Source organism: Arachis ipaensis, chromosome B10 (assembly GCF_059453495.1).
Source record: "Arachis ipaensis isolate K30076 ecotype BB chromosome B10, ASM5945349v1, whole genome shotgun sequence".
Taxonomy (NCBI): domain Eukaryota; kingdom Viridiplantae; phylum Streptophyta; class Magnoliopsida; order Fabales; family Fabaceae; genus Arachis; species Arachis ipaensis.
In genome coordinates, this window is record NC_142435.1 from 46,608,009 (window position 1) to 46,620,405 (window position 12,397).

Below are 12,397 nucleotides of genomic sequence, written 5' to 3' on the forward strand. Positions count from 1 at the left end.
ATTGATTCAATCTTTATGCTTGGCATGGAACTCTTGTTTCGAGTGAAAGGGAGAGCAGTGGCCCGCACCGCATTCACAGGTAAATTTCCTTCTAAGGGGCGGGGTGTGGAAAGCACTAGAAGTTAGTTGACTTCTCGACTTCTTACCTGTATTCCTTCTCTTACTAGCCTAGCTTGAATATTTCTTTCTAAAAGACTAACGGCAAAGATTTTCTACCTCCTGTAATGTAAGCTCGTTACGCTTAACGCCCACTTACTTAAAGACTCGTTGGTTCACGACTCTATAAATGAAAATCTTAATTTGAGTCGTTACCTACAGAAGCGGTTGCCCTTCTCCGGATTTACCCGGTGAGGGTGGCGCTTGTGAGTCAAAGTTGACACTTTCCATGTATGGATCATACCTTTGGCATCCTGGGATAGTAGCCCCAGGTACTGATGAAGTGACTCCCGGGTAGAGAAAGAAAGTGCTGGCAGAAAGGAACTCTCAAAGCATGGGGTTTCGCCGGGCGAAGCTCCTATCCCCAATGTTGTCGGCATTTCCGTTCTTTGCATGTTAGCACTTTTACCTGACCCTTCGTCACTACTTTCTGATCATGTGGATGCCGCTCTTAGAGAATCCGCGAAAGGAAAGGACACTGTGAGGGAGATGGGTCCTAGCTACTTCTTTCATACCAATAAAGAGAAGAAGGGATGCTTGCTATCATTCCAGTGCCACTGTCCAATCAGTGAGTCCTCTTTATTTAATCTAATTCCCAAGCAAAGGATTAGAAGGTAAGGTGCCAAGTTCAAGGCAAAGCTTAGTCGGATTCTTCCCCTAGGTTAACTACCTTTAGCTTTCGATAAGACAGTTCAAGCAGAAGACTAACTTGAGGATGTCACGTGGAAGCTTTCCTAAATCCATTTGACCGGAGCCGGAAAACTACTTATATATGTAAGGATATACCACCCTGTGAGCCTTCCCAAATTCAACAGATTCCACTATAGCAACTAAACTCTTCAGATCAGGAATCGCCTTTCTTATCTATTTTCTTTCACGCCCTGAGCCTGAGCTAACTCATTTATCTTTCGGTCTAGTCCAGTTCGGCGTAGCTCCAAGCAAAAACATCAAAGAATTTTCTGAGTAGATCCATGTACTGTCAAATCTCTTTCATTTGAGAAGCTTGCACTTAGGAATACAGGGCGAGGATTGTCAACAGGCCCGAGATCCATTTACTTGACCTCGTCCTATGTAGGGGGCACAGGCTCTACATCCTATTCTTGAACTGACTCTCGTCTCTTTGCTCTTTGTTTGACGGAGACAGAGTTTATAGACATTTGGAAGAGATCTGAAAGAAAGATCTCCAGAACTTTCGGCGTCAGACAAAGTTTTCGGCGCAGGGAGCGGAGTTGGCAGGTAGCCCAAGCCTATGTTTTATGAGATCGACGTACTGGCCGGCTAGCCAAGCTTCCCTTTCTTCTTCACTTAGATGCGGCTCGAGGGGCACTTTTCTGCCTCGACCGTTCTTCACTTCAGCCCGACAGGCTCCTCAAGGTCATAGCCCATGTCCTTCGCTTCTTTGCAATCGGACTTTTCTCTTTCTTATCTCACCATCGGTGACGATTCTTTCCAGCGTAGAAGAAGACTTCCGGGCTACCTTGTGAAAGATGAGGAAAAAAACCTTCCATTGAGAGGACGAATGTCGCTCCATTAGGGTCCTCTGCCTGAGAAGGTTGCTGTAATGCAGGAAGTGGCATCTTTACCGAGAGTTGAAGTAATTCCCCCAGCCCCAGTTTAGAGATTTCGTCAACGGGGTCATGCTCTTTGAGATAGCGTTGACCGTAAATCCCTTAGCTTTCGACTTTGGGATTCGGAGAGGTCTACGAACCTGTGCTTCGGCTTTCGCTGGCGGGCTTTCGTCATCCATCCATCCATCACTGTCTGGGCTGGGCTGGGCCGTCGTTGTAAAGACGCGCATCCGTACAGACAGTATGCCTAGACTCCTTTAAAAAAGGGCTTCTTGTCGGCAAATACCCAGTTTATCCCTTCTCATCAACGTATTTGAAGCATTGATGAAGGGTGGAAGGTACCACGCTGTGGATCCAAGCAGGAAGTTTAGGAGGTGTCACTGTCAATCACGTAAGAAGTGACCTCAGTCTTCAGATCCCATGTTTGGCACACACAAGAGACGAATCTTGCCGATGGCTCTTTGCGAGTCGGCATTGTACCCCGGAATAGTCACCTTGGTCTGACTTAGCCGGCTCGTAGGAATGAATTCCAAGATCGGCTAGGGCCCGCAGTGGCATCACGTTGATGGAGGCCCCAGGGTCGATCTCTACCCGCGGTAGCCTTCTTTCTTTCGCCGATGTCACCAGAGGCCGCTTATGTATGCTTCTTCCTGTCCAGCAAGATGTCTTCTGTCGAGAAGGTTATATCTGCACTCTGGACTTTCTTCATTGGTGCTTCCATGTACTCATCTTCGATGCTTTGAACTTCCACCCTGTTGACATGTAGGGCATACTTTTCTTTGCTTCCTTCCTACTACTAAGCTGCTTTCTTTCTTTATAGGCTAAAGCCTCCTATCTACGGTAGCTGACGCAGCAAGACCCGAGGAATCGGATACGGATCTTTTTCAGTCTCTTTCGCTGGGGCAAAGCAAAGAGGGAGGCCCTTAGACAAATGGGCTTTCGGAAGAAGGCGTCGTCCGCTGATGATCTTGAGGTTGGGAGGCGGGTCAGGGGGAGAATGCTTGTGGATAGCCCGTGAATACTCCTTACTTAGGCTTTCCCCCCGGAAGAGCTGATGCTACTTACTAAGAGACTTCCTTTAGTGAGGAGAGAACTATAGGCTTTAGCCCAAAGACAGAGTCAGGGATTTCTTAACAATCTAGTCCCTCCTGAAATAAGACAACACAGGGGGTGGAGTGAGCCTAGAGTAGAATAAGACTCCCTCAGAGACTCTTAACTCATACCAGGGCAGGCAGGGAAAGACTGAGACTACCGATACCGAGCCGGGGTTGATGAAAGATCACAGGATAGAGACCCTACGGTTGGTCTCTATGCCTGCTTCACTTCGTAGCATTAAGGGGACAGTGCAATGAGGGAAATCGACTAGGAACGCGATGTCTTCCCATAAAATGAAGAGTGGAGGGGACTTTGCCCTTTTCGATGGGGTCAAGCTTCTTGTATCGGGTGAAGAGAAGGGGGTGGTAGGCTTAGTAGGGCTCGAACCTACAATATCACCGTTATGAGCGGTACGTTTCAACCAATTAAACTATAAGCCCCTACGGATCTCTACATGCAATTCGCTCACTTCGGGAAGAGGGAGGGAGGAGGCCTTTGCTCTATCTGCTTCTTCCTCTTCCCAGGAATGAACAATTGGATAAAAAAATGATTTTCTTCTTTGTTTGTATTTATATATAATAAAATAAAGATTAAGCAAGCGGCCCTTTCGTGACCCGCCGGTACGCTTTCCGGCTCGCAACGACTCAAACGGGCGGGGGCTATCTATTTGCTTGCAATGCGGGCTGTTCGCCTTTCGGAAAGGGTTCGCCTATTTGATTCAAAAGGCGCTACTAAACTACTAAAGTACAGCTAGTGTAGAATGCCGTTCACCCCGAAATCCCTTCTTCTTCAAGAGCTCCCTATTCTCTAGCAGCCCCTTCTTTCACAGCTCCTTCTCAAGCACTTGCCATTGTCTGGAAATTTGCCTTGCCCCATTCCCTTTTCTTGTTGGAGGGGCGCATCAATTCCTTGCCTTTGCTCTCATTGCTGCTTGAAGTCCAGTCTTTTTTTTAAGTGAAATCCCAAAAATGGAAAGAGTCATTGTCGGGATGGAAAGCTACTCTTCAACCACTTATTTTAGCGCTATGCACCTAAGCTCAGTCTTTCTGGCAGCTATCTTGCTAAAAAGTTCCTTTTTCTTCTCTCTTTATGCTCGAAATCGTACTCATTCGACATCTAATTCCATGGGCTGGGCATAACCTCTTTAGCTCATTTTTCTCTTTCTTTGACTTTGAGGAAGATCCCACGAATCGTCTTCTATCGACATCGTCTGCTTACTCTTATCGTACGCTCTACCCAACCCAAATCGTCTGGTACTTTGTCCGCTCTCCCTTTCCTGGTGAAGGAGAGAGAGTTTTACAAGCTGATGCAGCTAAGAGAGTCTCGTTGAAAGCAGGCCCTTAAGACTGACTGCGACTTTGACGACTATTTGAACTAGTTTCAAAGGCTTGATGGACCTTTGGGAGTGAATCTGGCTAGGGCGCCCTCGTAAGGCGTAGGGTAGGGATTTGAAACCGTAGCGTAGGCGAAACCTGGCAGCCCGCCCAGAGTTTGACCTTATCCGGTCCTGGAAGGAAAGCGACTCTTTTCTTTTTCACCAGGAACATGAACGGCATTCGTCAGACTTGAGCAGTAGGTTTCGACTCGGTCAGCTGTAAGGATGAAGATTGACTTCAGCTAAAGAGAATGAATTGACTTCGGGTTCACACCGATCAACGAAAATAAATAAAGAAATGACATATATAAGAAGAAAAATCAGAGCGAATAGACGCAAAGCGAAGGGGCCCTCCTTCGTTGAGAGGACGATGAAAGAACCATTTCAAAGCTATTAAGCTCCCGAAAAGTCTAAGGGTTTAATGGATGGAAGCGGCCTAGCCATAATTCGAATGGTAACTTCGTCGACTGGGGAGTTATCCACAGTCAACCTCTTACATCTAAACCTCTTCGCAAACTCTGCTCCACCCGAGAGACTTAATTTGAACCACCTTTTCTAAAAAAAAGAACAAAAAAGCTCGATACTGGGAAGAAAGGCGTAATGGTACCTCCCTAAGCTTAGCGCGCGGAAGAGCGTACTCTCACCAACCCGAGGTCAAACCTTGACCAAGAATCTGGCAAAAGAATTGCGTTCACCGGCTTTCCACTCGAGATAGGGCTAAGGAAGCCAATCTAAGGGGTTGGTAAGGGTTCTAAAAATTTTGTGAAAGTTCTAAGGCTAATTCAAAAGATTGAGCTCAATGTATAGATCCGAGTAAGATTCATGTGCTGCATCAATTGAGGGACCCGCTTCACATCCATCCCAGATACCGGAGACCCTCTATCTATCATTCAGTGAGATCGCTCCTTGGCTCTTTAAACTGAACTAAGTCCAACTCCATAAGGAAAGCCTCTGAGGGAAAGAATTTCTAGGGGCCGCTTGTTCTCGGATGTCAAGAAGGAAGATGAACCCACTTTATTAGCTCCACAGAGGCATGAGCAACCAGATCCCCTTACGATAACACACTTGGGCATGAAGACTGAAGCTCCCATTATGTCGGGTCTTACTGACTCTAATTGAACTCTTCCGCGATGGTCTAAAGCCTTTACGGGCTGCTATCCGTCTTCAACCATCATTACAGTGCTGCTAAGGTAAGGGTCAATCGCCTGAATCAAGGCCAGAGGTTGACCCCTAAGATGGATGATGCTCCTGTGGAGAAAGGCCTCTAAGCGATCTGCTTAGCTTCGATCTCTTCCCTTGCTCTCCTCTAGCTTCAAATCCCTTCATTAGACGAGTGACTAACCCATCCCCAGTCTTGACACAAATGGGGTTTTAGACTAAAAGAAAGCACAGTGGGGAAGGGAAGTCAGAGGGGAGTCTTTGTAGCGAGTCTAAGAGCAAGCCTTTTTTTTTAAGCAATTTCTTCTGGTGACACGGCCCTCATGTGATAATAGTAAGGGAGGAATCATTGTCACAAGGCGTAAGAAAGAGTCACCAAGGGTACCGATAAGATGTGGGATAGAGCTCCATTAGGTAGTTATTCAAGGGAGTTTAGTCTAAGGCTGACTGGTGGGGTTTGCCATCCTGTTCCAACAAGGGGGAGGGGATCCCCATATCGTCGCAGGATGGTAGAAAGGGCCTTATCTTATACGGCGCTCAAACCAATCCAAATCCTCGGGTGTGAAGGTTTTATTCCTCACATCAAAGGCGTAACGAATACGGGGAGGCCACAAGCAGGCATGTGACCATTGGGTACCCTGTGAGTGCCCAACGACCAACAGCCATTGAAAAGCACCCAACTCATGAGAAAACGATGTGAATGAAGAGCGAAAGTTCCGAATCTTACGATAAGGAAGTTTCCTTCTCCCAACCCACACCCTTTTAGTCAATGAATGTGTCGGCAAGGCTTTCCGGGTTGGTTCAAACCGTAACCCTTGTTCAAGGGGTATACGTTTTATCCAGGGAGCATAGCGACTGACTGATAAGTCGATTAAAGTTCTCCTTAATCGAACTAACCAGCCCCACCACCTCGTCAATATTATCGGGTGGGGTTCTACTCTACTAGAAAACGTTGATTTATCAACCTTCTTTGCCAAAGTAATGATCTTTGACAGAGAGAATCTTTTTTAATAAAACTTCACCAGCATGTCCGCTTTCTCATCCTTCTTCAGAATCATACGCCTATGATGAGACGGAATGATCCGAGGGTAACCGGACCGAGTGAGAGAAACTGGTACCGCATTGTCAGGATGAACGAATTCATCACCACCATAGGCCATCATCAAGGATGAAGCTGCTTGCTTTAAATATAATAAAAGCGCAGAACAACCACCCTGATTTCCGACCAAGGTGAACAATGCGAATAAGAACAAGATGGATCCACACAAAGAGTTCCTTGTTCAGATCATCAAAGATCACTAAAGCACCTTTTGGTATGTATTGCCCCCTAAAGATCAGATCCACCAGACGAGAAACTCAATTCCGCACTGCTGCTGAGTCGTCGGACTTATCCACCAAGGGATTCGTGGAATTTATATGGATTGCGTTGGGGGAAATCTACCAAAGCTAGGCAGATAGATAGACCCCTTTCCCGCTGCTAAGGGGGAGTAAGAAACTAAATCAAATGAAATTTTTGGAATTAGCGCCTCCTTTTTTTTGGGTATGCGGGTACTACGAGTCCTCTTACTACCAACCAGCAGACATCATCTGGCTGGGTCTTGCCGGTATCAACAACAAGAAAAAAACAACCAAATGGAAACAGCAATTAACTATGGCTCTTGGCCCAGACAACGTCCTAGGCGTCGGGGAGATCGGAGCAACAAGGAACGCCTAGACGACGTTTTTCTTCCTGGGCTGCAGTAAGCAGATCGAGAGGTCGTTCCGTCCCTTGTCCCCGAGGAAGGGTAATATGTTCTCATAAATTCTTGCTCCAATCTGACCTAGCTGGCGAGCGATCCCAGTTCGCGGCAGAGAACAAGACAGCAAGCGAGCGTACCTTTGTTCGCTTCTTCTCCACCAAGCACGGAAGTTTAAGGATAACTGTGGGTCGGTGGCTACCTAAGGAAACTCCGATTCGATCCGCCCCCCAGCTGGGAGGCATCTACCTCATCCCGATCACAAGGAGAGGTTCACCATGATGGGGGTACTTGTCTTTTTTCCCTTCCGGAAATAATGAAATGCAGCGGTGACCATCCTTTTGTTGTGTTGCGGCATGCTCCTCAGATTTACGGATTCGCAGGGGGCCTCAGGCCCTACTTAGTTGACTTACAATGACAAAGGCTTGCGAAACTAAGTAGGTTTGAATTGAATCTTAAGTAGTCTATCAGTGGTGCAAAGCGGCTTTGTGCCCCTTTTCAGTAGGGGAGCGAAAGGTTAGACCTTAGAAAGTAAGCGAACAGCGGTTCTTCTATGTGGGTATGGCCTTCCCCCTTTACTCTCCTAACGTCGAGCTAAGTGACTTCGTAACCTTTGCGTAGCGTAGTAGAATGAAGGCTACGCCCCTTTCTGGGTGAGCGCTCTCTTATCTATTAGCCTAAGCGTCTTCGTTAACTCGCTCGCCTACTATACCCACCCTACTATACAATACATTAGTAGGGTATAGTAGGCTAACCCATAGGTCCTTAGTAGCGTTGACAAAGAAGAACAGCTGGTTAAAAGACAGTGAATCTTAAAATATATATAAGATATGATATTAAAAGAATAATATATATATTTTTTAGAGGCCAGCTTGACAAGCTACCCTTCCTCTTGATCTTAGGTGCGAAGAGAAAGATCTCTTTTTTATGACTTCCACTTATCTATTGATCCCGGCCCGGAAAGCTGGTAGTATTAAGAAGCCAGGGCCTCTTTTTGAATGAAAGAAAGGGTTTATGAGCCCTAGCCCTGTAAGCCCACACCTGTGTAGAGTAGATCGTTCAACACCTGCGGCACTAACCCATTTTTGACCTATGGGTCCTAGTCTCATAGGCGACCGAACGGCCGCCCCCTAATTACTAGACCAACCTGCTGTAATAATTCCATAAACACCTAACGAAGATATGGCAAACAAATAAAGTAGCCCTATGTTCGAATCTGACAATACCATACCATAATCAAAAGGTACAACGGCCCGAGCGACCAGACTTAACATAAATGTAGCCACTGGAGCCATTCTAAAAAGGGAGAAATTAGCACTACTTGGTGAAATAGGTTCTTTTAGAATCAATTTCAAACCATCTGCTAGAGATTGTAACAATCCGAACGATCCCACTACATCAGGACCCTTTCGACGTTGCACGAAAGCCATTACTTTACGTTCCGCTAGCACTAATAAGGCTACTCCTAGTAGAAGTGGTAGAATTATTCCTAGTATTTCAGCTGGAACAGCTATGTACGTTTTCGATTTTCTATTCACTCATGATCTGGCCTGGTCGACCCAATCATGAGATTGAAGGATGGGACCTTTTCTCGAAAAACTTTTTTTTCACATTTTCGGAACTAGAAGACATAGTTGATGAGATCTATAAAGTTCAAAATCTGTTCGCATAACCAAGCATTTTGGCCATGTAACATGACATCATAATAGTCATTTGTCAGAAAGCCCGGCATACAGAGGGCAATCCGATCGTCTCCAATAACAGCCCGAACAAGGTCGGGCATCGTCCATTCGGGAGGTAATTGCCTCCCGCTTCTCCTCACCCACTTAGTGTATTCATTAGAGATTCGATTAAGTCCCCCCTCAAAGTCAGGTGGAGCGCTTTCAGCATCTGACCTAGTGGAAGAGGTACTTGATAGACTGTCTAAAGACATAGTATCCGATAGCATAAATTGGACATCACTGGCCCTACCTAACAAAGGGATGTCCATAGAGAACTAAGGCCTGCTCATTCATGATATATTTCTTTGTTTGTAAACGTGCTCTGCTCCCCCCAAAAAAAGAGAGACTTGTTGGAATTGTAAATCACCGGTTGGGTTGGTCCAACCAAGAAAGACATGGGATTGGGGGACATTAATGAACACAAGACCAAGACAAGACTTGGGCAGCTTTTTCTATTTCTTTCGCCTTCTCAGGTCTTTGTTTTCTTACGAAATTTTTGATTTCACCAATAAGGAAGCTATAGTAAGTAAAGTAAGTTTTTTCAGGTGTGGTGTGCTTTGGGGGCTGAGGCAAAAAAAAGACTGTACCGGGTGTCCTTTCCTCTCGCCCGACCGTTAAACTCAGCTATCTCGAGCTCACTGAACACTAACTTAATCCTTATTCTTTTGACCTTTAGCTTTGTGTAATTGAGCTTGACTTAGTTGGTTTCAAAGGGGCCCGTGGCAGGCAACCAAGTCTGCTAACCTTCACTCCTTTTTTTCCGGTACTGCTTGCTGAGATCGGCATAAAAGATAGGGATCGGATGGAGTTCTTTCTTTTTAGAATGTATCTGTCGTTCTTGGAGTTGCCGTTTTTGAGTATGAGAATGAAGAAATGAGATCTTTTAGTAAGCGTATGGAGCGCTGGGATCCCAGAATAGGATCCCGAGCGGAATTAATAGTAGGAAATCAATACACAAGTCGTCGGTCTTTCTTAAAATTGGCCTTCTCTTCGATCTTTTATTCAATCTTTCGTATGTGGTAGCCGCTCATTTGTCTATGTATGGTATGTGCGTAGGAATGCCCACATTGAATTAGCATGAATGCCGGCTCAATCAATCCCATATCATATATAGGGTGATGTAGAGCTCCTGGAAGGTCTTTCTTCAAGCCAGCCGTCAGTTCATGAGTTGAGGGGTTTCGGAGTTAAGTCGAATATGCCAAGAGGCGCTCACCCAGAAAGGGGCGTAGCCTTCCTGTAGTTCCAGAGACGGGAGGATAATAAGACCACGATCCTCCTTCTTAGGCCGATCGAAGTCGAAGGGTTTCAGATCGAAGGTTGAGGCATTTCTAGGAAGACGGATTCTCAAAGGTTACACCTAGGTAGAAAGGGGATTTGACAGATAGAGAAGTGGGACGGAAGTTGAAGGCTTTGTCCACTCAAGCCCCCTTTTTTTTGCTCTTCTTTCCTTCTCCACTTCAGATAGTTCGACCAGGTCAACCCAATCATGAGATTGAAGGATGGGACCTTTTCTCGAAAGACTCCGGATCCCGAGAAGAGTGGAAGATGGTGCAACATCGAATCCTGTTACGTTACTTCGAATGGAATCTTAGCCCGCCTCACTTTCTTTACTGCATAAGGGCCATAACATAAGGGCATAAACGAAGTCAAGGGATTTCCAATTCCGACATTCTCATTCTCAAGATTCAACGCTATTCCTTTCACACCGCTGGTAAATTCAACCATAAAAAAAGCTGTAGAATCTGAAGAAATTCTAAACTATTAATCCCTCTTTCTGAAAGATTCTGAAGAATAGCCAAAAGCTCGTCGAAATTCTCGTAATCACTAACAAAGAAGGATATGTCTCTAAGTGTCTTCCCTTCCGGAAGAATAAAGTCGGGACCAAAATAAAGCTTTAGGCATCGATCAATTTCTTTCTCAATTTGCTCTCTAAGCGTATCAAAGCAGAGATCCATAAGCCTGTCGGCCATATTCTCTGCATTGAGGCCTCTGAGGCGCACTGCACGATAAATAATCAGAGTAACCAGTGGAATGTATGTTAACCCCATAAAAGTCAAAACGTGGGAAGTTATATCGACCAAACAGTTCAAAAGAGCTTCGGACATTCCGTATTATTTCAGACTGAAATAGAAGAGAAATTCAAATGTTATATAGATACGGGAGAAGATTAAACCTCTCTTGGCGTGATTTGAATTAGACCATCCCTATCTAGGAAAAGAGTCCCGCCTTCGATGCTTAAAAAGTCTAATCCTAACTAAATTCTATACATTATAAAGACGAAAAAGACCCTTTGCCATTTCCTTTTTTCCTAGCTTAACTTAAAAGGCGTCCCTTTCTTTGGATATGCCCTTCCTTATTTACGCAAATAAAGCCGCCGAAGAATGGGAATGCTAGACTCTACCAGGGACTTTAAAGAAGCAGTAAGGTCTTTATAAGGAGTTATAATGACTTCTTTACGGCTCTAAGATGCCTTACTTGAGGCTCAGTTCGCAGCTAAAGGATCTGATTCCATTTCCCCTGTCAGACTTCCTATTATATACACTAGACCTTGAAGCTAACCTTGTTGACTAGTTGCATTGAATCCCGGGCTTTTGCCCCACCCAGGCTTATTGGATTTATTAGGAGTTACGGTAGTTCGAAGTTCCAATTGTGAAGGGGTTTTTGAAGTTCTTCCCCTGGGATTAGGAAGAGATTCTTAGAGATATGGGCTACCTCCTATTGGTAGTTATTAGTTACGGCTTTCGTAACACAATAGACTAACTTCTTTCCGACTTCGGATTGGATTCAATAGTCAGTTCCCAGATCAAGTAGAAAATTCAATTCCTCCGGATCTTAGCGCTAACTTAATAACCCGACTATGTACACTAGCTCCGGCTTATCTGTCTGCAGGAACGGCTGGTATTCCAATAAGCCTACTTGCTGCTTGCGTAACCTATTTCTAGCTCTCAGGCCCCCTTTCGGTGCACTTATTGTAGAGCTCATTTCCCGCTTTATCAATAGAGAAAGGAAACTGCCTATCACTTACGTCATTTCTACAGTGCCGTCATCCTTCTTCCCGGTTCATCTACTGGAAGAGCGAAAAAGCTATATGTCGTTCTCTTTGGCCCTAGAGGCAATTCAACGGATTATCTGTCTCCGGTCGGGCTTCTATCAACAAAAGAGAAATCGTAAGAATCTAATAATCAGACTTTCGAACTTCTCATTCTCTGGTCGTGCTTTCCTAACAAAGTCCCCTGTAATTTCCTACTAGATAGACCTTCTCTAGCTTCCTGCTACCCTATCCTACTGGCTTGCATTTCTGCCAATGCTAGCTTCTTCTTCTTAGGCTGAAGGGCTTGTAACAAGAACAATAGAAAGAGGAGTGAAGTGCCCGGGGAAGATCAGCCTAGGGAATAGCCCGGAGGAGTTGATTCAATAGTCAGTTCACGGGGAAGAGAATGGAATCCCAGGGTTCTTTTCTTTCGTTACGCTTGTTCGATCTTCCATTTTTAGCTGCATTACGGGCGTTAAAAAAGACTTAGATCGACTTGTTTTCTCCTCGCTTTTGTTCAATTATAAATAAATAACAAACCACGGCATTCATTTGCC

The 12,397-nt window shown here is 45.3% G+C and overlaps 1 protein-coding gene across 1 annotated transcript; it reads right to left on the reverse strand.

Moving 5' to 3' along the window:
• Positions 1 to 7,536: 7,536 nt before the first annotated feature.
• On the reverse strand, positions 7,537 to 10,476 carry LOC107647095 (NADH-ubiquinone oxidoreductase chain 1). Its single transcript, XM_088508185.1, has one exon. It carries the CDS (start codon positions 8,516 to 8,518, stop codon positions 8,219 to 8,221), a length of 300 nt encoding a protein of 99 aa, XP_088364311.1. The 5' UTR covers positions 8,519 to 10,476; the 3' UTR covers positions 7,537 to 8,218.
• Between the last annotated feature and the right edge of the window lie 1,921 nt (positions 10,477 to 12,397).

What these genes read in the sequence shown, in the direction of transcription:
- LOC107647095 (XM_088508185.1), bottom strand. Translation starts at nt 8,518, where the DNA reads ATGGCTTTCGTGCAACGTCGAAAGGGTCCTGATGTAGTGGGATCGTTC.